At 46.6% G+C, this 25,730-nt stretch overlaps 1 protein-coding gene across 1 annotated transcript in view; it reads left to right on the top strand.

The window, feature by feature from the left end:
* The window catches only part of SUDS3 (suppressor of defective silencing 3 homolog (S. cerevisiae)), a gene marked incomplete at its 5' end in the record, with an annotated part of 18,876 nt that extends 5,536 nt beyond the window's left edge, over positions 1 to 13,340 (top strand). The window contains 6 exons of the mRNA XM_010147353.1: positions 1,031 to 1,126; positions 3,173 to 3,234; positions 4,109 to 4,130; positions 4,855 to 4,960; positions 9,549 to 9,633; positions 13,005 to 13,340. Coding sequence (XP_010145655.1) covers positions 1,031 to 1,126; positions 3,173 to 3,234; positions 4,109 to 4,130; positions 4,855 to 4,960; positions 9,549 to 9,633; positions 13,005 to 13,103 — 470 coding nt within the window. The remainder of the gene's footprint in view (positions 1 to 1,030; positions 1,127 to 3,172; positions 3,235 to 4,108; positions 4,131 to 4,854; positions 4,961 to 9,548; positions 9,634 to 13,004) is intronic.
* Positions 13,341 to 25,730: the final 12,390 nt, after the last annotated feature.

The raw sequence follows: 25,730 nt of genomic DNA, 5'->3' as shown, positions 1-25,730 counted from the left end.
TTCCGAACTTTGCGAAGTTGGTCATCCTTGTTCACCCCTGAGATAAGGAGAACAGTAATTCGGTGTACTTCGAACATGCCTAGCTGCTCAGGGCCTTAGTGCCTAGAGGGAGCCAGAGAGGGGTCACAGACTTCCGTGCTGCCGAGGGTGTGATTCAGGTGTGCTTAAAGATAAGCAAATAATGCTCAGTGCATGGGAAGAGGTGAGGTGGTATGTTTAGCATTTAAAATGTGGTCTCTTGGTTGCCAGTTCAAGATATTTTCATAAATTAAGGAATGATTTGTGAGATTTAGTAAAGTAGTTCAGTTGAGACTACCTGTAGTCATTGGGACAAACTGTAATTTCAGATAATTACTTGGTGATGAGATTTGTGTTTGGATTTTAAACAGCTCTTTCTTTTTCCCTAGTGCATATGCTACAATTTATTTCCTGTCAGCTGCTGCTCTGCATGTTATTAATTAGGTTCATTTCATTAATCATAATTTGAAACATTTTTAGATAATCTGAATTTAAATACTATTTGTGTTTAAAATTACCCTAGCAGACTCGCATCAGTCTGGAACGCAGTAATTATCTCTATTCCTTTGGCAAAGCCATGTTTCCAGCTTGAAGATGAGAAAAAGAGCAGTTGATTTGTAGCTGATGTTTTACGTGCTGTTAACTATCCAAGTTTTGTTAGCAAAGAACTCCATGAGCTTTGCCTTTACAATGATCTGTTCAAAAGCAGATGGCACTAGCATTAAAGAAATTTGTAGCATCGTTGTGCTTGTTGTTTGTACCCAAAGCAGCTGCAAAATGCCCCCACACCGACTGTATGTCTTCCAGCCAACGGGAGCTGTTCCCCAACAGTGACCTAGTGTGAAGCTTGTGCTCACCGTCAGCAGTTCCAGCTCGCCTGCTGGAAGCTATCACCAAAAAAAAATCCAATTTTCTGTATGAAAGAAGATTATTTTCCTTGCGCCTTGCGTGAAAAGCTGCTGCTTCTTACTCCTTTCCCTCTGGTCTTATCAGCTCTCCAACTCCATTACAGATTCAATGGAAGTGAAGCCTATTATGACGAGGAAACTGAGGCGGCGACCAAACGATCCAGTTCCTATCCCTGACAAGAGGAGGAAACCTGCGCCTGATATCCTTTTGCAGAGCCACCGGAGGGCTGTTGTATTTGAAGTCAGCATGCTGCTGGCATCTGTGGTGTTTTGTACAGGAAGGAGAGTGAAATGAGGTGCTCGGATCAGATTTTAGTCTTGGAAATGCTGAAGCGCGATTTGTTGTGGATAAGGTGTGATAAACTAATAGAACACAGCCAGTCTTTGGAAATTCCTTGGTATCTTAACTTAAACTTCACCGTTTCCTGAGATAGCTTATTTGTTGTTTCTTTGTTGTCAGTGAGAATAGTTTGAATTCTACAGGCAGTTTTTTTTCCACAAAGGAAAAACTTTAACGGAACATTTATACATCAGTGCTGAGGCAATTGATTCCATAGATAGTAAATGGCTTCTTACGTGAGCCAAAGCTTTTCTCATTTCAAGATGTGACAAAACGTTTGCCAGCAAGATCGTATTTGTCATATCAAACTAGTTTTTCCATTTCTGATAAAGGCTTCAGATCTCTAATCTGGAGAGATGCATAGCTGAGGCAAGGAGCCTAGATTTGTTCTTTGAATAAAAAAAAAAAAAAGAAAATCCGTCTTGTTTTTATAGATCACAACAGAGAAAAACATACATATATATGAAATCTTTCTCTTCTGCCTTTTTGCATGCTTCTTATAATTAAAATGTTCTTTGGCTTCTGGAAATACGTTTTTAGCTCCTCTGTGGTGATAGGCACTTTCTCTATTTGTATATTAAATTCACCTGGAAAGGAAGACAATGATATTTGCTTTGCAGAGGCTTATTATTAGATTCCAAACTTGTATGGCTTAAATCAAATTAAAAAACCCCTTACAGTGTGACTTCCGAGTGACTCGCATTTTCTGCAGGCAGTATCAAACCTTGAACTTCTGCGGTTCACGCAGGATGGTCTCAAGAACCTCCAGTTTTAATTAACCTTTTTCTGGTTGGAGATTCAGTTCATTCTTTCAAGAAAAAAAAAATCTATTTAGTAGTGCCCCTATCTCATCCAAAATAAATGAGTTTCATAGTGAACATGACCTGCTAATTGAGCATGGTGTGGCAGACACAGCATGAAACTGTCTGCCTTTCCTCCCTGGGGAGAGGATTACAGTCCATCAGGACCAAAACCCTTAAAGTGCAGCCTAGCGATTGTTAACTTTAGTTTGATACTTTGCATACTTAACAGTGGTTTTGAAGAAATGCCGTAGATGAAAGCTGGAGAGGGGGCCCACTGCCTTCGATATTGTTTTCCTTCTTTGTACGTTAGGGTTGGTTTGTGTGGAGGCGACAGAGGAGCAGTAGAAAAGGGAAGTGGGAAGGTGCGATAGTGAAACTACACAAAATCAGAGCGGAGCTCTAGTAAGGCTGTAATAGATGAACTCTGGTCTGAGAGCTTGGGTTTGTTTTCAGGTGGGTGGTAGGCTCTTACCCTCATCCTCCGCACAACAATGTGTTTTGTGCCTCTGGCTCTGTTTTCTGGTTCTTTTTTGAGTTTTGGAGGGTTTTTTTGTGGGGCTTCTCCCTCTCTCTCTCTTCCTGCTTACTGAGTTGCAAACCACGTTCCTTTTCCTAGATCTGGGTAGGATTTGGCTTCGCTGCACAAAATCATAGAATCACAGAATGGTTTGGGTTGGAAGGGACCTTAAAAACCATCCAGTTCCAACTCCCCTGCCATGGGCAGGGACACCTTCCACTAGACCAGGTTGCTCCAAGCCTCATCCCGCCTGGCCTTGTGTTTCAGCCCTCTTCAATGCAAGATGGAAACCACTGAAAACGCTATTGCTTGGTGCCTCCCCGGAGTAAATGTCAGTGCACTAAAGGTTTTTCATTGATGGTTATATCTGAATAAGTTAAAATGATTTTGCTCTCTATTTGCGTATGAGGCTCAGTGGAGATGGGCTTGTATGAATTCAGGTGATCAAAAAAGCTCAAGTGTGACACTAAAGTCTTAGCAACTGTACGGAAACCTCTTGGCTTACGTGTAGTCAAGTGAAATGCCACTGACCTTTCCTTTTCAGCCGTGCTTGTCTGGAGCTTATGGGAACCTTAACTCTTGGTACCTCAGCTAAACTATTTGTTGACTGATGAGCAAATAATGGAGGACCTGAGAACACTGAACAAGGTCAGGAGTATTGCTTGGTTTGTGTTTCTGTGTTTTCAAGGGAAGGCTGATGCGTTGCCCCTGAAGAGAACAGAGCTCTGTTTTATGTTCCCTTTTGAGATGTGGGACTGTTTCATCCCAGTCAACTTTCTGAAGTAACACAATGAAAGGCTTAGCAAGATGGTATCTCCTCCCTTTTAATAAGTTTAATTAACCTAATTAAAATGACTGTCATCTAAAAATGTTACCTTTTGTCTGAACCAAGTGATGAGCTATCTTAAGGAGTTTCTTTCTTCCTCCACACGGTTGAAGAGATGGTAACACATCTTGGAGATCACAGGCTGCCCCCGCTTCGGGCTGTAGCGTGGAGCGGGGTTTGGGTTTTTCTCTCCACTGTCGCCATACTTCGGCCCACTGGCTAGGGTGTTAGTTTTTCCAGATCTGATTACCCTACTGCTTTCTTGATAAACACTTTAAGGCTCATCTAACCTCGTGTAGAAGAGGCTGCTCGTTAAGGCCTTTGGGGATAGTAGTGGAGCGCAGTTTTTGTGCCAGCTGTCGAGGTGTGTCTAGTCATTTATCTCCTGCATTTCATGTGCCCTGAGAAATGTTGGATCATGTTCAGAAATACCGTGTGTTAGATGGGTTTGTTTTTAACTTGGTTTAGTGGCATGTTGAATTCTCTGAAGATCAGTTTGTAGACATTTTGTATCACAATGCCCATTATCTACACTTCTGGCTGTTTATAGCATGCTGTTCTGACCATGTGTTACGCTGGTTTACGATTAAGAAAAGAACCATTTAGAGCACGGGAAGTGGGACTCTCTGAAATGATTACTGCAGGTGTCTGGCTCGTGTCAGATCTCTAACTCTTCTTTGCTCTCTTTCCATGTAGCTTAAATCACCCAAGAGACCAGGTGAGTTGAGTTGCATTGGAACTTGTTCGCGGTCGTGCTGTTTTGAACAGAATTATACTGTAGACTTTCTGACTGAATAATTGCTGACTGTGTAACTTGACTGTAATTGTTTTGACTGTGAAATTGCTGCTCTTTGTGTAGCTGCTGTGGGGAATGGGTACTCTGTGGATTCTCATCTGTCCTGAACTTTGTCAGGGATGGGAAGGGAAGCATATGCATCTTTGGTGGCTGAAACATTTGAAACATTCCCGTGCACCATGGGAAAATCTAGCTGTGGAAAGAGGGTTTTTTCCCGTTATATTCAGAGATATATTTGCTTGCCTGCTTGTCAGGTTGATGGAGGGATTGCGAATTTAGGGTTTTATACGCACGGCTCTCTAGCTGTACCTGTACACTTTATTTCAAGACACAGTGGTACTAACTTGCCTAAATAATCCTGACCCTATTTAACTACTTTAATTAGAATTAAAACAAAATCAAGGACATTAGTCTATTGCCAACCTATCAACATTTTTTCAGATGAATATTATCATTTATATACTCAGGGCAAAGGTTGAATTATCCCAATAAGAGTATGTTTTCCGATGGAAATTTGAGTTTGTAGCTTTCTGTCCTTATTATTTCTGCTTAATATGACCTTATTATTTGCAATTCTGCAGTCAGATGTGCTGCTGTGTGGTGAACAAATGCTAGTCTCTAAACACAGTCTCTCTCCTGTTCTCAGCCTCTCCCTCCTCTCCCGAACACCTCCCAGCTACACCAGCCGAGTCTCCAGCACAGCGATTTGAAGCCCGAATAGAAGATGGAAAACTCTACTATGATAAGAGATGGTAAGTCCCAGTAAACTTCTCTTTAAATCAGTCTGTGTTGTGTAGTGGGGAGACAAAGACTGCAGAGAGAAATTGCTTTGATAAAAGAACTTGATGACAAAATGTTTTGGGGCAGAGGTTAGCCCCTTCCTCCAAGGGCTAATCGCTGTGAGTGGTAAATCAGACACGATAGTGGGGTGTTTAGACATCAGACTTCCAGAGGAACTACTGGCTCAGATAAAAGGAGACTTAAATCTTTTCCACGGAGTCAGCGGTGGATGCCGTGACCCTTGGGAAATGTCAAGCATAATGTTTAAGGGAGCCGCCAGCAGACACAGTGCCGGGTGAGCTGCTCAGCTGGGACGCAGATACTCTGCGATGGCATCGGCAGGATTCCCTGGCCTGGGGCTTTGGTTTGGTAGATCACTAGCCCTTCGTTCTGTGAGGTGACAGAGGAAATGTTGTGCACCACAGGAGCAGGATGACAAATGTTTCTAATAGAATCATCATAGAATCAAAGAATTTTTTGGGTTGGAAGGGACCTTAAAGATCATCCAGTTCCAACCCCTCTGCCATGGGCAGGGACACCTTCCACTAGACCAGGTTGCTCCAAGCCTCATCCAGCCTGGCCTTGGGCACTTCCAGGGATGGGGCATCCACAGCTTCTCTGGGCAACCTGTCCCAGTGCCTCACCACCCTCTCTGGGAAGAACTTCTTCCTGATATCCAATCTAAACCTCCTCGCTTTCAATTTAAACCCATTACTCCTTGTCCTGTCACTACAGGCCCCTGTAAAAAGTCCCCCCCAGCTTCCTTGTAGCCCCCTTCAGGTAATGGAAGGCTGGAATAAGGTCTCCCCAGAGCCTTCTCTTCTCCAGGCTGAACAAGCCCAGTTCTCGCAGCCTTGCATCATAGAAGAGGGGCTCCAGCCCTCGGACCATCTTTGTGGCCTCCTCTGGACTCGCTCCAACCCGTCTATATCCTTCCGATGTGGGTTCCACAATAAATCCAAATAACCTTTAAAGATCGAAGCCACGTGGGAAAAGCAACTTCAGAATTGCTGATTGGATTAGCTCTGTTATGTTTTATGGGCATGTAGCTGTGCAAGCCTCAGCAAATGCAAGGAAAATATTAAATTCTGCAGAGAAATCTTAGTAGGTCTTAAACTTAATCCATGTGACATGCAAAACCAGATAATCAAGAGGGCAATCTAGTACTCCCTGAGCAGAAAACAATTTGTGAGTTGTATGCTTATTTCTAGCCTGCTTTAGTGTTCTGGGGGCTCCAAATAACAAGGGCCAAGGTGGTAATTTTACCATGGAAAATGATAGGTGGGAAGCGTGTTTTCTACCCAACAGCCATCTTTTACAGTTGGTTGGTTTTTCCTTCTGCAAGTCTACTGGCAGTGAAGTTTCATCGAGGACTCGGTGTATACAGCTCTGAGAAAAACTGCTGCCTGGAGCTTAGACTTCTGTGAAGCGTAAAGCAGACGTGAACCGAACAGGATGCTTATTTCACAAATTCATCAAGTTATTTTCTTTGTGTGTAAATTGACTGTCCTCCAGGATATATTCGGGTGCAAAATGTTCTTCAGACTTTTTAAGCATGTGGAAAAGTGTTGCGTAAGTTTAAAAAGAGAGAAAAAAAAAAAGAAAGGAAAAGGTGGAATCTGGGGTAATTTGTCAGTAAAGTTCCCACCAAATTTAAACCTGGGAGAGCTTCAGTGAGCACAGATGGGTCTCTCAAAAGCACCAGCTCTCCCTGAAAGGTATCTAGTTGGGTCATAAACCACTAACAGCTATTTTCATCCTGCTGGATTCAGTTGTCGTCGGGGTCTCGCTCTCCGGAATTCCGGCTTTCCTGTCTGTTTTCTTCTTAACGCTGTTTGAAGATCAGTATTTTACGGTTTTTGGCTGTAATAATCCTGCTTTGATTTTTTGATTGATAGTAATAGTACTTGTGTGAAGTAGCTGGTATTTTAAAATACCGAAGCAACTCTTGGTTGTGGGAGGGTAGTTTTTTCTGTGGTGTATTCAGGCTGTAGCTGCTGGCTTGCACCAGAAATAATAAAACTGACAGCTCAGGAGCCACTGCTTTCTCTGTTTCCTGATGGCAGCCATGAAGGACCATTATCTTAAAATAGTGAATGTTTAAGGCTCGAAATGGACTCCCTGAGGTCTTGCAGAGACATTTCACAAACATGTCTCCGAAGTGGAGACTCTCTGTAGGGAGTTTCAGGTGGATGTGGAATTAGACTTCAGGCTTTTTTATCCTCAGTCAGTTTGCTCCATGCCCCGCCCCATCAGACCCTAAAATACACTGCCCTGTAAAACAAACACCTCTTTGCTCTTAGCATTGTCTGCCTACAATGCAGAGTGGTTTCTTTCAACCTTCTGATGGAGATGCAGTTGAAAATCTTGGGCTTTCAGCAAAATATTTCGTAGCAGTGGAGTTACTTCTGCTTGCCTCACTTGTCAGTACTGTGGTGTAATTTACCTCCTGCAAAAGCAAGAGTTGCTTGGCACTTTCCTTCTCTTGAAAGCCAACCCGAGTTGCATTGCGTTTTCCATCTCGACTATTTTCCCTAGTTCTGCCCTCTGTTCCCCTGTGGGTTTATAAACTCAGCAAAAGGCTGAGGTGTGAACGTGTAACTGAGATGTACCAGGCTGCTGTGCCTGGCCTGGCTCTGCGTTTGTGGAGCGTGAGACAGCCCCGACAACTCTTTGGTGACAGAGTGCTGAACTAGCTTGCTACCTTCCCTTTTCTGTGCCCAGCTAACATAGATTCTCTGAGGGACAGTAACTTGTGATGTGAAATACAGGGGCCGGAGCCAGCTCCGTGTGTGGTGTTAGCTTTGGAATTCACTGATAATCAAAAATTGGAAGCAACAGCTTTGAGTGGAAAAAATTACTTCATTATCTGTGCCGGCAGAGATACCACTTGAGAGTTGCCCTTTGCAGTGGTTATCTGCTGCACTCCCAACCTTGTGCACTGATTGTATCGAGATCATCAATTCTCCTTGCTCAAGCAGTCGTGGCGTGGCATGGCAGGACACTGCTGGACTGAGATTTTTATGTCTTGTCTTAGTGAGGTCTGGTTTGTAGCAGCTTCTACTGTCCCTTTATATCAATTAATCACGATCTGGGCTCAGAAAACGGAGATTTTTGGCTCAGATCATTGCTGCTGTTGCACTGCCCTGGAACCCACTGACATCCTTTCTGTTACGATGAGGGAGAAAGAATAATAGTTGGGCAGAAGTGACTGAAGGTTGCAGGATTTGGGGTTTTTTATTACCTCGCCCAGCCCGTTGCTAATTAGTATGTTTGGAAGGCTGAAAGCTGACACTGTCACTCCTTACTGCCAAGCAGTGTGAAAATTCTGAATGCAGGAGCCAGTAGGAAGAGGTGGTGGAATAAACTGTTGGAAGACTTCCATAATGACGGTACAGTTATTGTAGAAATAACTGTAAAGATTATGCAAATCTATGTATTTTGAGAAATGGCTGTCAGCCAATCAGACTGCAGGGAGCTGCATACTGAGTGGTTGCTGAGGGGATCTCTGTGGGGTGATTCCGCAACTTGGATTGCCCGGTTAAATATGGAGCGCATCATGATGAGGGGAAAGGTGGAAATATGGCTGTGCTTTTATAACTAGAGCTCATTTTGGTGCTCTTGATTAAGATTTACTTAAAAATAATCTGTCTCCATATAATTAGTTCTGCCTACAGGACTGTCTAAGGCGGAATAAACAGGAACTGGGGAGTTTTGTGTAGCACACTTTGCAGCACTTACCAGAAACATGGTCTGTAAAGAAGGCAAGGCCATGAAATCAAGCGAGGGATTTTGAATTTGTTATTTTGATAGAAAATGCACTACTAAAATTAGATAGCATGACTGAAATATGATCTAAAAGGGGAAAAAAACCATGCATATGCTTAGGCACAGCCTCCTTCTGGCAGGTCCCTACAGCTTCTTTACAGAGTCAGTTACCCAAAGTGGTACGTGATGAGTATTTTCACAAAATAAGACAGTATTAGAAATGTAAGGTCTCTATTTGAACAGTAGAGGGGCTGCACTGACTGAGTACAAGTCACTGGGGGGTGGTACACTGGTGATTTTGTACTGGGGAGTGTGAATAACTCCTGAGTATCTGTGATTTACTCTGTGATATGTCATCAGGCATAACGTGGAGTTGCCTTCTAAAATCCATCCAACGTCAAGCGCGGAAGGCTGGTCTGGTGAACTCCTGACACGCGGGCTTGTTGGCTCAGTGCGCTCCTATCCGGTGGCTTGGTGCTCTGCCCCATCATCCTCCCTCAGATGGGAAATTGGTTCTCAATAATCTGCCTACGGAATCAAGTGGGAATCGAGAGCTTCATGCGTTTCTCAGTATTTTTTAAATGCCAAGCGTGCGTGTGTGGAAACGGACCGCCCGCCACGTCCTGAGGGTGGGGAAAGTGGCGTGGAAAGAAGCGCAGACTTCACGTTTATCTGTTCAGCTGTTTGTAGAACCCTAGCTTTATCAATATTACTGCTGTTTCTTTTCTCAGTCTCTGGACAGCTGATGGTTTCATGTGTTCCTTTTTTTTTCCCCTGTTTTATTTTTTGCAGGTACCACAAGAGCCAGGCCATTTACCTGGAGTCTAAAGAGAACACTAAGATCAGCTGTGTGATCAGCTCTGTGGGCGCCAATGAGGTAGTGGGCTGCTTGCTTTTCACGGGAGTGGGGAGAGCCGTGGGTTGCTTTCAGAAAAGATGTGGTCTCATGTCTAAAGAAGCTGAATCCAAGATAAAACTGAATTGAGATCTTCTGAGAGGGGAAGAGACTTGCTGTGTTTCTAAAGAATGAGCCTACGTTTTGCAAGTAGGAGTTTAGCAGGATGGAAAAACGGGGAGAACTGGCATGTTGCATCTCAGGCACTACATTCATAGAATCAGAGAATGGTTTGGGTTGGAAGGGACCTTAAAGACCAGCCAGTTCCAACCCCCCTGCCATGGGCAGGGACACCTTCCACTAGACCAGGTTGCTCCAAGCCTCATCCAGCCTGGCCTTGGACACTTCCAGGGATGGGGCATCCACAGCTTCTCTGGGCAACCTGTCCCAGTGCCTCCCCACCCTCTCCGAGAAGAACTTCTTCCTGATATCTAATCTAAACCTCCCCACTTTCAATTTAAACCCGTTATCCCTTGTCCTGTCACTACAGACCCTTGTAAAAAGTCCCCCCCAGCTTCTTTGTAGCCCCTTCAGGTACTGGAAGGGGCTATAAGGTCTCCCCAGAGACCTCATAGTTCAATTTCCATAGGAAATGGACCTCATTGTTCCATTTCTGAAATTTCAAGAACTTAGTTGTGGTTAATGCAAAATTAAAAAACAAATCCCCTTAGGAATCCAGGAAAGGATGAGGGAATATTTTTTTGTCACCAAGGTTGGTTGTTATAAGGGGGGAAAAGCCTTGCTGTTACTCCGAGCACTGCGTTGTGCAGTAGGCTGACAGCATTTGGGGCAGGGGAGTTGTTTGTCTGAGGCAATTTCCTTGTGGCTAATGACTCGGGCGTAGAGAAGCAGGTGAAGAGAGGTGCGTGCCTAAGGTTGGGAATCTTGCTGCCAAAACAAGCTCAGCGCTCGAGCCTTGCATCCATTGGGCAAAGGGAGCAGTTGGTTTGCTTGCGGATTCCGGGCACCTCAGGGGAAGGAATGACAGGCTTGTACGTGCTTCTCTTAACCAGCCAATAAAGTCACTTTAATTTGTTTTGGCAGCTAAGGGAAAATATTTTATTTCCAACAAAAGGAGTTGCATATGGGATATGCTTTGTATCACAACTGTTCTCCTGGCAGTAACAGTTGTTATGCTCGACGGTTGGCTGTTCAGAGAAGGGAGCAGTAGCCTGTTAATGGACGTGTTAAAAATATAGTGCTGCTAATTTGGTTAAAATTCTTACTGTTACCTTATAACATTAAAACTCAGTCTTTTGTGGGAACATCTTCCCTGCAACCTGAGGAAAATCCAATCTGTTAATTAGTCCATGAATTCTGCTTTCAGGTGAGACAATGGGTTAAATTTTGGTTTTGTGGTGGATTTCTTGAGGGAGGCTGGGGAGGAGGCACAGCGCTTATTTGCCCTGTGATGGTTCGTGGCAACAATAAAAACCCACGGGAGATAAACACTTAGCTAAGAAATGTTGGAGACATTATGGTCTAGAGTTGCCTTCTTGTGGCTGGGGAAAGGAAGGAGGTGTGAAGGTCTAAAATCAGGTTTATTAAACTGCATTTGAATTTTGTAATTGGCTGTGGGCCTCTCCAGTGCAGTCTGAGCTATGAGGATCCCCTTTAAAAAAACAAATAAACCAAAACTGTCTTCCCAGGCCCAAATTCTTTAAAACTTGGTGATGTGTTTAGATCTAAACAGAATATATTTCTATTACTTTGAATGGAGTTTCCTTGGAAACTGTGACTCAAACACTGCATTGGTGGAAATTGTTGGCCAAGTACGTGACACCAATTCAGTCATTTGCCTTTTGACAGCAATAAACTCTTCAGTATGTGCAGGAAAGCTCTTTATTCCCTGAGTTTGTACAGCAATCTCAGTTGAAAAAAGGAGGAAGCTTATTTTCTTTTTACAGTCTAGGAACAGAAGGAATTTAGAGATGGATTTGGTTGATTCTATTCACCATCTTCTTTGGCTCTTTAGGATTAATAGAGGTTATCGTCTGATTGCAAAACACATCGTATGTCTGAAACATCAGTCTGAAGTTCAGTCTTGAGGCTTTTATTTTTCTGAACTGTGTGGCACATTGTAGTATTAATAAGGAATTTCACTGTTATGGTCACTTCAAACTGAATTTGAATTTTCCTCCAATTGGAACTTAGCGAAGTGGTGAACTTCAGCAAAACTGTAACACACCTTTCCCTCCTGTTGTGCTAGAATGTAAAACTGTGCAGGTTTGTTGTTCTGTACAGTTGCTCAGAGTTTATATTTTTTTTTTTAAATTGTTTTGGTTAGTAAAACATAACCAAATTTTTGGAAGTGTTGCAGTAGAGAGGTGATTATCAACAAGGGTGGATTCTGGTTTCTCTAGAGAAATAACAAGTATGAATGCAGGCAAATACTGCATTTTTTTTATATGGAGACCTTCTGCTAGTAAAGGTAATTTATGATTAAAATAGTAGAGTTAAATTAGTCTACCGTGACAGGCCTATAGCTAGCATGGCATCTAAAAAACCCCAAGTTTTGGATAAATTGCATGCCAGCACTAACTTAATAGCCCTTTGCAGTAGGCAATACTGGGCCGGTGTCTCAAGTGCTCTAGTTCTGAGAGCTGGATAACTCTTCCTTTCCTTGCATGTATTTAAATATGTTAGAATGCATTAGGATGGTAAAATGCAGAGGAGTTCTGCTCAGATTTGATTTTTAAAGTACAGGCATTTGGGTCTAAACTTCTAGAAAGTGGGTTTTAATTTTTAAAAATTCTGAGTGGCTGCCTCCATGGAAGCAATTTGTCCTTTGAAACATACTGAATATTGGCAAGTTGTGTGAATTCTTCCATGCAGGAGTTTAAAAAAAGAGGCTCTTTTATCTTCAGATACAATTTATTTAATACACGGTGAGAAACGCTTCACTGAAGAAAATCAGAATAAGCTTTTCATTTGACTAACAGTCACTTGTCTGGGCAAATCCCAGGGTAGATAATTTTATGATCTGTGGGACTAGAGAGATTTATTCTTGATTAGGTAAAGCTTAATGCCAGAGTTCTGTTGCAAACTGCAGCAGAAGGAAACTTGCTTTCCTGATGATGCTTGGAAAGAGTAATTTTTCTTGATGGCTGTTGTGAGCAGGAAGTTAAGGTGGTAAAGGTAGAAACCTTATTTCATTTTCTACTCAGGTTGCAAATGCCTAATGCTGGGAAGGAGAAGGGATTGAGCTCATTCATCTCTGCACCCTGAGTAACAGAGATGTTCAGGTCTGGCAATAATACCTGGACTTACTTGCTTGTGTATTTCTTACTGTGGGTTTTCTCTTTTTCTCCCACTATAACTCACTGTCCCCTTTTTTCCTTTTCCTTCTGCAGATCTGGGTGAGGAAAACCAGTGACAGCACGAAGATGAGAATCTATCTGGGCCAGCTGCAGCGAGGTGTTTTTGTGATTCGTCGGCGATCAGCTGCATGACTGTGCTCCTCCTTGGTCTTTTTTTTTTAACTGATAGACAAATCTCTAATGGGGAATGGCAGTCTGTTCACGCATCTTAGCAGCAGAGAACTCTGTCATGACCTCTTATGAGACAGTTTGTGGCTGGCCACATGATCCCCAGGAGTCCTTAAATCTCCACTGATACCCGAACACTGCCCTGGACTATTGCTGGATTTTGCATCAAGCTTCTGTGTGCTTTCTTTGTATTTTGGGTGACTGTTTAAGACGACTTTGCATCATACTTCTTCCATCGTTGTTTCATGGTGCACAGATGGGACTTGTGTTGAAAACAACATTAGCATTTATGTTTTGAAGCAGACCAATGGAAGAAGCTTTGCTTGTCAAGACCTGGAGTTATTAGTTCTTTTTGGCTTTGTTTTCCTTCAAGGCTCAGGATGCTGGGTAAAAGGAGGTCCATCTTGCCAGCTTTCAGCCGCAGCTGAGATGTGGCTGGAATACCTGGTGTACGACATCAGCTTTGTTGGATGAACTCTCTGAAGACTTGAGCGCTGAGGCTTGTTTTAGGAAAGTGCAAGCGGCTTAGGAACTGCTGAAAATCAAGTTGGTTTTAATGTAGTAAAGCAGTCACACGTGGTTAATCAGAAGCTTCCGTTTCTTTTCACATTAAAAAACCCTTCAGTGAACGAGCCAAGAGTGTATCTGTTTGCTGAAGTGGATTTCCCGCAGTAGGTGGATGAGTGTAACTCAAAGGATTAATTAGCTGGACTTTGGCAGATAGCAAGACCATGCAAACGATACATATGGGTATAACGGTTCTTGTAGGGAGATGAAAGGTAAATTTGACGTTCTTCACCGATGCTTAGAGTCACAGGCCGTGCTGGAATCCTGCAGACAGAAGGTACTGGAGCTGTTGCACCTTCCAATGAAGGAAGGCTGGGACAGGGTAGAAAGCAGCGTTGACGTGCTCTTAGTGTACAGCTGAAACCTTCATTCCCTGAGATGACATACCAAGGTTTCCTTTTGAAGGGTATGCTGATTGCTGGGGATAACGCTGGGTGTCTACGCTTGCCGTCCAGTAGCACCAGGGGAAATGCTCAAATGATGATATTAATGTACTCTCCAAGATGCTTGGAGATCTGACCCTGGCACTCCTTTATTATTCCCAGTCTTTTCCTGATGGCTGAAACCACCAATCCACTGTGTGAGTGCATTGTCGCGAACTGCCCCGTGCACTGCAGTGCTGTCAGATCTCTGCAAAAGAACTGTGCTCTGTTTGATTAGCGGACAAAAAATTGTCGTTTCTGCCTTTATCAATATCTGTCCCTTTGCGGCATCTTTTTGGTTTTGCTTTTCAACTGCCATCTTGTTCAACATAGGTCTAGCCTTTCTTTCTGGATAAATGGAGTATTTTAAATGATCGTTTCCATTTCTTTCACTTACTGCAGTTGGGTGGCAGTCACATCCCAATAACCGATGGATGTGCGTGGATCTGGAGTGCTGTGGCTGAGTTTCTGATGTGTTGCCTCTGTGCCTGGGACACCATACCTATCTTTACTGTGGTGAGGGTTTCACCAGGATCGGGAGCCTTGGCGAGGAAAGGAGAGGGTGACTTGTTTCCCCGCCCCTTGAAAAGGGGCCATTTTCCCGCAGCGCTAGTCAGGCGGAAAGCAGCCGGCTGTGTTTTGTCAAGTTTTCGGCATTCTCTGCACGTGTGACAGGTTTTTAATAAGGTGATGATGTACCAAACAGGATTTGTCACTGAGCCTTAAAACGATCGTCATAGTTCTTATAATAAAAAGTGCTAAGTAAATAGCAGGATTTATTTCCTACCTGTGTCATCTTAGGAGTGTGCCTGGGCTAGAGCTGGGAACTCGGGCTCACTTTTGGGGAGATACCGCATTCTCTGCACGTGTGACAGGTTTTTAATAAGGTGATGATGTACCAAACAGGATTTGTCACTGAGCCTTAAAACGATCGTCATAGTTCTTATAATAAAAAGTGCTAAGTAAATAGCAGGATTTATTTCCTACCTGTGTCATCTTAGGAGTGTGCCTGGGCTAGAGCTGGGAACTCGGGCTCACTTTTGGGGAGATACCATACCAACCTGCTGACAGCAGGTGATCTCTGCTGTGATGGTGTCGGCTTTGGGGTAACTAATGGTGGCGGTAGAAGTGTGGACGTGCAGCAGCTCTCTTGGAGCCAAGCGTGCTATAGGTGTAAGCTTATTTAGATAGCTTCACCGCCGCGTCTTAATCGGAATCGACAACATCTTCTCGCCATCCCTGTTCCTTGGCAGAAGGGGGAAGGAATAGCTGCTCTCGCCAAGCGCCTGTCTCCACCAGCCGTGGTCTTACGCTGCAGTGGGGGTGTGTGCATGGTGGGATGGGACACAGATTTCTAGTTCACAGCATAATCGGGAATTGAGTTGTCACCTGGAAAATAGTGGTGGGACTGTTGCACCTTTTCCCTCTTCTGTAACCTGGCGGTGGACGCTCAGCTGTGCTGGGGAAGTTACTGTTAGCTAATCAGGGGGTTTAGCCTTGGATTGCAAGTTGCGGTGGTGAAAACCGCTAAGGAAGAATGAGGACAGCGAGCTGTCAGGGTGGGAAGGGAGACGCCAAAGTGTCCTCTTGTGCTGACGGGGAGATGGGTTACGTAAACTGATCCTGACTGAGGGCAGGGCTTCAGCGTGGGACTTGTCAAAAACGTGGTCTCCAGTTCTCACCCCGATGTGGGATCTCCAGGAAAGATGTGTGAGGTTTGCTCAGCTCCCTTCTGTCAGTTCCTTGCCCGTTGCCAGTCTCCCCAGTGCCTCTGGGTCAACCTTGTAGCTGTAATTTCTGCTTTTGACAGTGCTGGGCGTGGGCTTGTAGCCCTCTTCACTCAAATTTAGCGACTACGCTGAAGGTATCTGGTTTTAAGGCTACTTCATCTTTAGTTTCTTATTTTAATGAAATGAAAGTCTGGAATGCCTTAATTGATCACCATTAAAAGTAGATCTGGCTCCTCTAAAAACCATACATGAATATTGTATCCTGTTTTTTCAAGCAGGCTGTTCTGTAGTGGCCTGTGCTGTTTGCCAGGCTGGAAAGGACAAAGCTGCAGTGCCTTATCGTGCACTTGGAAGCACGATCCATCCGAGAAGGATTCTCAGTGTGGTGAGGATGAGGCATGTGGAGGTCAAGTATAGACATCAGCTGCAGAAATGGAGATTTCCTGCCACTGGCTGGAAAAATGGAGACGCGTTACTCCAGGAGATGGACAAGGTCTTGCTTAAATTCTAAGAGAAAATTGACTTTTCTGTCTGCTGTTTGGCTGTCTGCCATCAGTCTGCTGAAGAATTCAGACCCTCAGTGAACAGAAATGGCTTTGCTGCAGGTATGAAGAGATTTAATCCTCATTATGAACAGCGTTCAAAGGAAACCTAAGAAACAGTTTTAACTCCTGCTTAATTTTGAAGAAAGGTGAACCTTCTGCCAAAAAGAGACCTTTACGGAGGGTTAAATTGTAGCTGGCTCAATTACTCATTACTGAATACTGAAATAACATTTGGGTGACAAAAGGCATAAACGCAAAGTATTTTCGGTGGTATAGATCTGAGCTCTCAGAAGGAGGCTGAACAGCAACACAGGAGGAGTTACTTAAGCCCTTGGGTCTGAAATAGCGATGCTTTGAGCAGAGCTGGTCACTTTTAGGGCTTTGGAACCAAGAGGTGTCATCCCCTGGCAACAGCTACTGATTTCTTTAATCAGTCTTGAATTTGGAACCTGTGAGTTGCCCCGTATGCCTGAGGTAGCTTTGTCATTTTTCATTTAGTTCTAATTTGCATCCACGTGTTCTGCCCCAAATCTTGAGAGGGGAAAAAAAAAATCAATAGTGATGAAACATGTTTCATTTCACTTTATTAAGGTTCCGTATCTTTATTGAGTTAGGATTCTTCTGACAGTGATGGTTGCCTGCAGGTCTCTGCCAGTGTAACGGCTGTCCCAGTTAACGAGCGCTGGTGATCTCCAATGGCAATAGATACGAATGCAAGTTGGGGTAAAATCTGTGTGTTAAATCAGGGGTTCTGCTCCGTGGTTGTGAAAAGTGTCAGAGTGGACAGACTGATGGCACTGACTGAATGTGGGTTTGAAGGGTGCTTGGCTTGGGACACATGGATGTAGCTCTGTGTCAGCTCCCCTTATAAAATTGAAAGGTAGAGGGAGTTTTTGTTTGTTTTTCAGTGAAGTAGTGGATGTGTCACAGATGTCTGACTTCTGTAGAAACAAAGAGTTGAAGGCAGCTGCTGCTCATGTCGGAATACTGAAGGATTACTCACTATGGGGAAGAAATGCCCTTATGCCCGTGAACTGAGCTTTAGTAACTCTGTGTACTAGTCACATGGATATTTTTTTCAAATGTGATTAGGAAGCAATGTTCCAAACCTCGTAGATCGTGAGGCATCAGGTAATGGGAAAACTCTGAACACTGATGATGCTAAATGATGTAATACAGTTGCACAAAATCAGGATAAACACAAGAAGCAAATATTCTGATAAGGCTTTCTGGGGTATTAAAAACATCTCATCCTTTGAAATTGGGGATTACTAAACCCTTTGGTTTAAGACTGTCCTGAAGACCGTAAGATGTGGCAGAAGAGTTTCACACGTAACTTGGGACCCCGGGATGCATTCTCTGGGGTAGTATTCAGTACTAGAGTATCGATTAGGTCTCGTTTTGTACCCAGTGTGGAGTTCTACAGTTTGGGAAGGGGAAGTAACGTGGCAAAGCTGGCGGGATAGTTACCAGCCCTGGCTCGGTCTGTTGGTCTTGTTCTCCACTCGGAGAATTCAGAACTGTTTATTTCTTTCCTCTTTCATTGGAATGACTGTATTGGAGTGCTTCTAAAGTCTGGGTGAAATACAGAAATAAAGTCTGTCCCGTGGGCTCTGCCTGAAGATGGAAAAGCATCGTCCCAAGGAAGGGACAACTGGCTGGTGACCCGCTGAGTGGCTCTGCCACAGCAGGGCTTTGCTCGCTGAGGGTTTCACCTGTTTGAGGAGACACGGGTGCTTGCTCATCCTTTCCAGGTGCTGTGAAGAGGAGTATTTAGCAGGTATTCTGGGATGCAGAGCTGCAGTGTTGGGGCTTTCCTCCCTGGCCTGCTGCTGTGGCATGTCTGGAGGAGGAGCTTGTGGGAAGACTGGTTGCTGAACTCTTCTTGTAGGCGATGGCTGGGATTAACGTGATGAGGAGTTTCTGGAGCATTTAGCAAGGTTTGGCTCCTCTGTTCCAAGGCTGACTTTCTCGAAGAAGTCAGAGGGTTTAATTTGCTCTGAAGTACTTTGAGATCCGTAGGGAGCGCGAAAGATGCAGCGGTACGTGTTCAGGGCTGGCTTGTCGCAGTGTCTTCTGCACGTGGCTGTCCTCCGCTACCCGAGTGCGAAGGACCTTGGGGAACACATCAATAGACTTGCCTTGTAATGGATGTGAACAACCTTAAATCCCGGCTGTGGTCTTCACAAGGTATGCCAGTTCCTGTTTACCCTTTGATGTAACTCAGGGTATTAATCTGCAGAGCCTCGGAGCAGAAGGGTTTTTCCCTTGCCATCGGAGAGCCTGACAGGCGCTCCATCTCCATTGTGCCTCGGCTCTTTGCTGTATCTGTCATACTCCTGGGCTGAATGACAGCAGCAAGGGGCTTCTGGTGGGTGCGTTTCCTACCCCTGTGATGGGGGTGTGATTAATGGATGCAGCCAGTCAAGCGGGCAGAGGCACGAGGCAGCGTTCTTGTTCTTGGAGCCAACCAACGGCGCCTTGGTACAACACCCTGCATCAGCCTTGTTGCTGTTGTGTGCTCACTTAAATCCTGAGGCACTGCTACGTTTATGTTTAATTTATTACAGCGAGCGTTTTCACCGCTTCTGAACCTTTTTATTGTCATATACCTTGTTGAGTCTGTGCGGGGTCTCGGGTGAGACCAACCGACGATGTCGGACAGACGTGGTCCGGGCAGGTTCTGTCTGCTTGGTTTATCACTGGGGCTGCAGGATGTGATGCCTCTGGGAGGCCTCCTGGTCCTGTGACCCCTGCTGTCACTTGTGTCTTGCTGCAGTGTTCACTCCAGAGAGCTGAGTGCTGCCAAGGGAATACCAAAAGAATCACAAAAATGCAGTTGTTACTTACCTGCAAGCGCTTGTTCAGCTCTCGCCCCGCTTCCCCCAGGTTCTGCTTTGGTGAGCAGGTTTCTCTCCAGTGCCGACGAGCCGTACTGGGCAAACGGGTGCTGTGAAGGATGGCGAGGGTGAGCTGTGCCTGCCTGCTCCCCGGGTGCTCAGTCCTCGTTACAGCGTGAGGAAAACCTCGCTCTTCCAAGAACGGGTCTGTTACCTTCTGTGTTTTTCAGGATGAGCTGCCCTCTCTAGCCTCTGACAAGGCTCTGGAGATGCCACTTAGTGCTCGAGGTAAACACCCAAGTCTTCTGGGAGGTTGTTACGAAGGAAACTCGAAACCCTGCGCATGGTGTCGGTGCAGCTCCTGCGCTATTAACTGGGGTAATGAGCCTCTTACACTGTTTTGGGGAAGACCCCCATCTCCTGTGTGACCTTATTGTCCCTGTTTGCTGTCTCATTATGTGCCTTAGCTGGTGGAGCAGTGGCAGTGCTGGAAGCAGAGCAGCCCGCTGCGAGCACCGGCACCGTGGGCTTTCCCTTCCCGGGGGGAAGCAGAAGGCTGCAGCTCGGCCCCGCGGTACCCGCCCCCGACGGTGGGCGTTCTGGCCGCAGGGGCTCCTTGGGCCCCATGACAGCGTGGAGGTGAGTAACCATGAAGCTGTTTGCGTTAGTGAAAAGGGTTTCCTTTGCTCAGCTGATGGAGGTGGCATGCTGAGGTCCTGCCTTCTCCCACAGGTCTCTGGGTCTGCACCTCGCTCAGGTGAACCCGCATGTTTAATCTCCTCGCCCAGTGTACTTTGCTCGCCGCGCTGCCATCCACTCTCATTTCCAATTTCACACCGACATGCCCTTGACGTATTTATAAACGAACTCTCTTATGTCAATCTGCTAAAAAGCAACCAGATACGTTCCAGAGAAATATTTTTCTCCTGTCTCCTGTTGCTGCGGCAATCTTGACTGCTGCTGAGCAGAATGGGCGGGAGAAGCCCACATCGGTGCGAGAGCATCCTGCTTTCCTGCATGGTCAGTGCTGTGAAGGGCATCCAGTGCCTGCTGCTGCCTGTCTTGGCAGTGTTTTTACACATCTAGTGGTTTTGATACACATATCTTGAAGGTTTCTACAGGGAGAAGTAAATGAGCATGTACTCGATTACTCATCTGGGGAGGCTGAGGCACAGGAGTGCAGTGATCTGCCGAAGACGGAGATACGAGTCTGTCGTTCAGCTAGAAATGCCCTTCTCCTTCCTTAGCATAGCTTATACTTTGGATTTTAGGGCAGCATAATCTTCCTTGAGCCTTTGCTCTAGAGTTTCGGCTATGTCAGAACTTCATCTGCACCTCTCAGCACGTGATCTCTTCTTGGGTGTTACCCTCTTGCCTCTTCTCCGTCCGGCAGGACAGGCTGAGGCTCAGTCCAGAGCTGGCAACCGGGTGATTTCTGGATAACGAGTCACTGCTAATCAGCTGCATTTGGTCATTGACTTGTGAGAGCTGGTTGCAAATCCGAAGTAAAAATGTGTTCACATAAACCATTGGAAGAGAGCATGTTTTCCTTTGCAGTAGGTGGGAGAACATGGGGACGGTCTGTTAATCAGATCTGTCGGTGACATCTGACAGATGGCAGCTCACTGGGGATAATTAATCATTTGCTCGTGCAGGATGTTGAGCATGGAACGACGGTGTCAGTAAAGATGCTGGCGGACGACGAGGGGTTTGTGTGAGACGGCTCCGAGAGGACCTGAGGCCCTGGGAAAGGAGGGTCTCTCCCTCCAAGTTGGGACTCGCTAGCTAAATACCAGGAAGTCCGTCTTGCTGAGGACCACAAGGTTCCTGCCGGCCACCTTTTGGTTTTCCAGGGCATCATGGAGCTAAAGGTTTGCAAAAGGAAGGAGGAAAAGCTGGCAGGTGTCTGCAGGCTTTGATCTGCTGTGAAGGCTTTCTGCCCCCAGCCTGGGGAGAGGGGGAGTGTGTTAAAAATGCAAACCCTTGTAAGTCTGGTCTGTTGGGAGTGTTGAAGTGAGGAGCAAGTCCCTCAGCTGAATTTTCTCCTTAGGAAAGAAGGAGCTGCCGTGAGCGAGCAGCGACAGGACGACGCGTCTCCCACGGCCAGCGTCACCGAGGAGCTGAGCGTCCTCTCCAGGTCTGTGCTGCCTGCAGGGCTGTCTGCTATTTTGAGGGGAAATGTGGTAGGGGTGGTGTTTGCTGGCAGCTCTCGCTCTCCCAGTGCACCTCAAGCGCTGGGCATGAGGGTAGCGGTAAAGCAACCTCTGTCTCTGTTGTAATGCTCTTTACATAGCCTCAAAATCCTCCTTTTCAAAGGCAGCTGTCTCAGCAGGGAGGGGGAAGCTGTTGTGTTTTAGGCCCAGCTGGCAGCTCGGCACCACACAGCTGCTCACTCCTTTGGTGGGATGGGGAGGAGAAAACAAGGAAAGGCTGGTGGGTCGAGACAGGGACAGAGCAGGATCACTCACCTGTTATGGCCACTGGCAAAACAGACTTGACTTGGGGAAGAAATCAGTTTGATTTGTTACCAATCAAATCAGAGTAGGATAACGAGAGATAAACCAGATCTTAAAAGCCTCTCCCCACCCTTCGCTTCTTCCCGGGCTCAGCTTTGCTCCCCACGTCTCTCCCTCCTCCCCTGGTGTGGCACAGGGGGGCAGGGAATGGGGGTTGGGGTCAGTCCATCCCACGCTGTCTCTGCTCCTTCCTCCTCAGGGGAGGATCCCCACACCCTGCCCCTGCTCCAGTGTGGGGTCCCTCCCACGGGAGACAGTCCTCCACCAGCTCCTCCAACATGAGTCCTTCCCACGGGCTGCGGTTCTTCCCGAACTGCTCGGGTGTGGGTCCCCCCATGGGGTGTCGTCCTTCAGGAGCAGCTGGGATTCTCTCTATAGTCCAGAAGTCCCGTCCCCCCAAAATACTTTATCCCAGGAGTGCTACCACCATGATGGCCCCGTGGCCAGTGGTGGGTCTCGGAGCTGGGGAGGCTTCTAGCAGCTTCTCCCAGGAGCCCCCCTTGTACCCCCCCTCACTACCAAAGCCCCAGTCCCGGCACAGGAGCCCAGGCAGACGTGCTGGGTGGGCTGATCAGTACGTGCAGACCCCTCCTTCCCTCTGAGCTTGGAGGGCTCTGTGTACAATTGAACACGGGGGAGAAAAGGCGCCCGTACCAAGGGTTTGTCAGGCTTGTTCCTGGCAGACAAGTGGCTTTTATTGAGCGGTTTGACAAGCAATTCCATGCAGCCTATGGATGTTTGCCTAACGTTTACTTAGCAGGGGAGAGATTTTCTAGCCCTCCGAAAAATCCAACCTTGTGTAATGGTGCATTTGCTCAGGGAAAAGGAGCGTGAAGGTGCTGTCAGAATGTCAGGCTTGTCTGGAACGAGGGTCCTGCAAAAGACAAGTGGCATTAGGGTGTTTGGGGATGTTTCATTTAGAAGTAATGAGTCTTCAGCCTCTTGGAGCCCCATTAATTGAACGGAAGAGGTACGAAGCCCAGAAGGGAGATGCTGTTCACACCTGGAAAGGCAGAGACGCTTGCAGAGGGAGAGGGTCAAAATAGGTTATTTCTACAGTAAAACAACATCAGAGGGATGTGAAGAATTGTTCTGAAATTGCAATCCCTTACATAAATCATTTTAGGGAAGTCAGTTTGATATGGTAAGGCTAGGTGGTTTGCTAGGACAAGGGGTAACAGGTTTAAATTGAAAGTGAGGAGGTTTAGATTAGGTATCAGGAAGAAGTTCTTCCCGGAGAGGGTGGGGAGGCACTGGGACAGGTTGCCCAGAGAAGCTGTGGATGCCCTATCCCTGGAAGTGTCCAAGGCCAGGCGGGATGAGGCTTGGAGCAACCTGGTCTATGGAAGGTGTCCCTGCCCATGGCAGGGGGGGCAGAACTGGATGGTCTTTAGGGTCCCTTCCACCCCAAACCGTTCTATGATTCTGTGATTCTTTGAAATTGCTTGGGTCTGAGTTTTAAATCCAAAGAAAGAAATGCAACCATCCCCTGCGCTGTGAATCACGTGCAGGTTAACCGGGCACAGAAGTGAAATACAAAAAAAAGTCGTGAGTCTCCTTGCAGCTTCCAGATTTGTAAGGCTGAAAGCTGGCACACGGTAACGCACAGCACACAGTCTCTCCTCCCTGAGGAAGACTCGTGCTGAGAAAATGCCTCCTTGCGCAACCTGAACCTGTGGTTCCTTCACACCCTGTATTTTGTTTCCTTGCAGGGGCAGGATATTCGAATGGGGATGTGTTTTCTGCGTGAGACACTGGGAACGCAGTTCCTCTCGGTAACTTCACTTTGGCATTAAAATGCTTTCCCAGGCAGTGCTGTTCCTGTTCTGAAGGCTTCAGAGCTTTTACGGCACTGGAGTTATGATTCCATTCAGGAGGAAACTGAGGCAGGGGACTGCCGTTGCCGCGGCCACGCTCGGCCCTGTGGCAGCAGCTCACGGCTTGTCCCAGCTTTCCAATAAGCAAACAAAACTACACCTGCTCATCGCCCTTTCTTCACAAAACCATGGATTTCATGAACACCAGTGCTGAGTTGCGTAACGACGAGCTGGGAGGGGGCGTCGGCGTCGCTCACGGAGAGGCTTGGCCTTGTGAATACGGTCGCTTGCTGGAGGCCTGTTGTTGGTGTCAGGGTCAGTCTAAACAGCATCTAGTTTGCGTTTTCAGGGGGAGGTTCTGTTATAGGGATTTTTCATTTTGGCCTTGGACCCTTTCTTGTCTGCCACAAGCTTAACGAGATCCTTCATCATTCTGCAGGGAAGCTTTCAAACTCACGACTGTGGCTTTGAATTGGCTTTGAAATAAAAGGTGTTGTGCTTCTGAAGTGCCCTGCCCAAGGGCTCTCGAGCCCTCGCACAATCCAAACAGCCAGCAGACAAAGCCGCTGAACGTGAAGGGCCCGCGCACGAGTACCTGGCAGAAAGCTGCGGGAGAGGGTGTGCAGTCAGTCCCGCGGGAACAGGCTTTGTCTGGAAAACCCACCCTCGGCGGGTGATAACTCCGTTGGAAAAAGTCAAGGTAGGTCTTGTTGATTCATCGAGGCGGGTGGTTTTGTCCTTCGTTTCGGTGTAGAGCAAAAGAGGTAGGAACAAGCAGAAATGAGATTAGAGAGGTGGAAGACGTTTTAAATGGACTTCTGTGTTTCCCCCTCCCCGCTGAGGCACTCTCTCCCTGCGCGGTCCATCTGGCCCACTTGAATTTCCAGTTTGCCTGACTAATGGCCCTGGTGTCTTACACCTGAAAACAGATACGGAGCCTTGAGAAGTCAGATCTCTCGTCTTCAGCTACCTTTGTGGAGTGAAGCCCCCGGAGTGTAACGCCCACACTGCCTGTAGCTCCCCCAGCCTCCGTCTCCCGTGTCTCTGCGATTCCGAACACGTAGCTTCATTTTACCTCTTAGTACCACGCCAGCTGGAACAGCTTCTTTTCCAGGGTGGGGGGTCCCTGCGCGTGCTTTAGCAAGCGAGGAGAGCGCTTCGAGAGGAATGTGCAGTTCCCTCCCGTGGCTTAGAAGGCTAGATCTATATTTTCAGGAGGTTTATTTTTTTTACTTTCCCCATCTTATTGGGGTAGGAAGGGAAGATTATGGCACTTGATGATTTAATCAACATAATCTCCAGATAAAACACGCTTATGGTATACTCCTGGGAGATACTAATTTATGCTGGCTTGCTTCTCCTAAGGTAAATTAAATCATTAGTTTTAAGACTGGATTAGGTGCACACATCCCCTGCCTCTTAAAAAGGCAGTTCTTCTTGAAAGCTTCTTGGCTTGGCACTTCGTGGGAGCCAGCGAATCCCTTCCGTGCAGGTGTCATGGAAAGCAGAACCAGGATGCGATGCCAGAGGTGCAGCCACCAGCTCCGGGATAGCTAAGTGCCTCTGTGCTGGTAGAAGACACGCTAATGCCTTGTGCCTCCCCGTTTACACGACAGTATTGTGTTCCCAGCTCGTTAACCCAGCGAGAAGGCTTTGCCCAGGTCTGGGGAAGCAGCAGTCGCTCCTTTGATCACCCCTGTGAGCATCTCCCGTCGGAGAGCTGAACTGTTCCGTGTGCTGAGGGAGACCTGGCTGGGGTCTGGCTGGCGTCCGCATCCCTCTCCCACTGGAGAGAGCATGAGGATATCCAGGATGATCCATTGACTTCTGCTTGAAAATACGCCCGAGCAGAGCTGCGGCCCAGATGTTGGGTGATCTTGGAAGTGCTGGCAGCACCTCTGCGCTGGCTGAAAATGCCCTGAAACCTGTAGGTGAAGCTCTGAGTGCAGAACAAAAATTAAACATGTAAGATCTTTACTGAGGCTGGTGGGAGATGTTACACAGGCAGGGAAACTGAGGCACGGTCTGCCTCTTGTTGGAGAGGGCAGTAGCAGGCTGTAGGAGTAAAATTTGGACCCCTGATGCCACAGTGGCCCTTCCAGGAGTCACTTGATTTAGAGCCAATGAGCCGAGCCTATGTGGCCGGTGCTCTGC

The sequence above is a fragment of the Eurypyga helias genome, unplaced genomic scaffold, assembly GCF_000690775.1.
Source record: "Eurypyga helias isolate BGI_N326 unplaced genomic scaffold, ASM69077v1 scaffold28402, whole genome shotgun sequence".
NCBI classification, from domain to species: domain Eukaryota; kingdom Metazoa; phylum Chordata; class Aves; order Eurypygiformes; family Eurypygidae; genus Eurypyga; species Eurypyga helias.
Note: the sequence above shows the minus strand (reverse complement) of the source record. Positions and strands in the feature narration are given on the sequence as shown.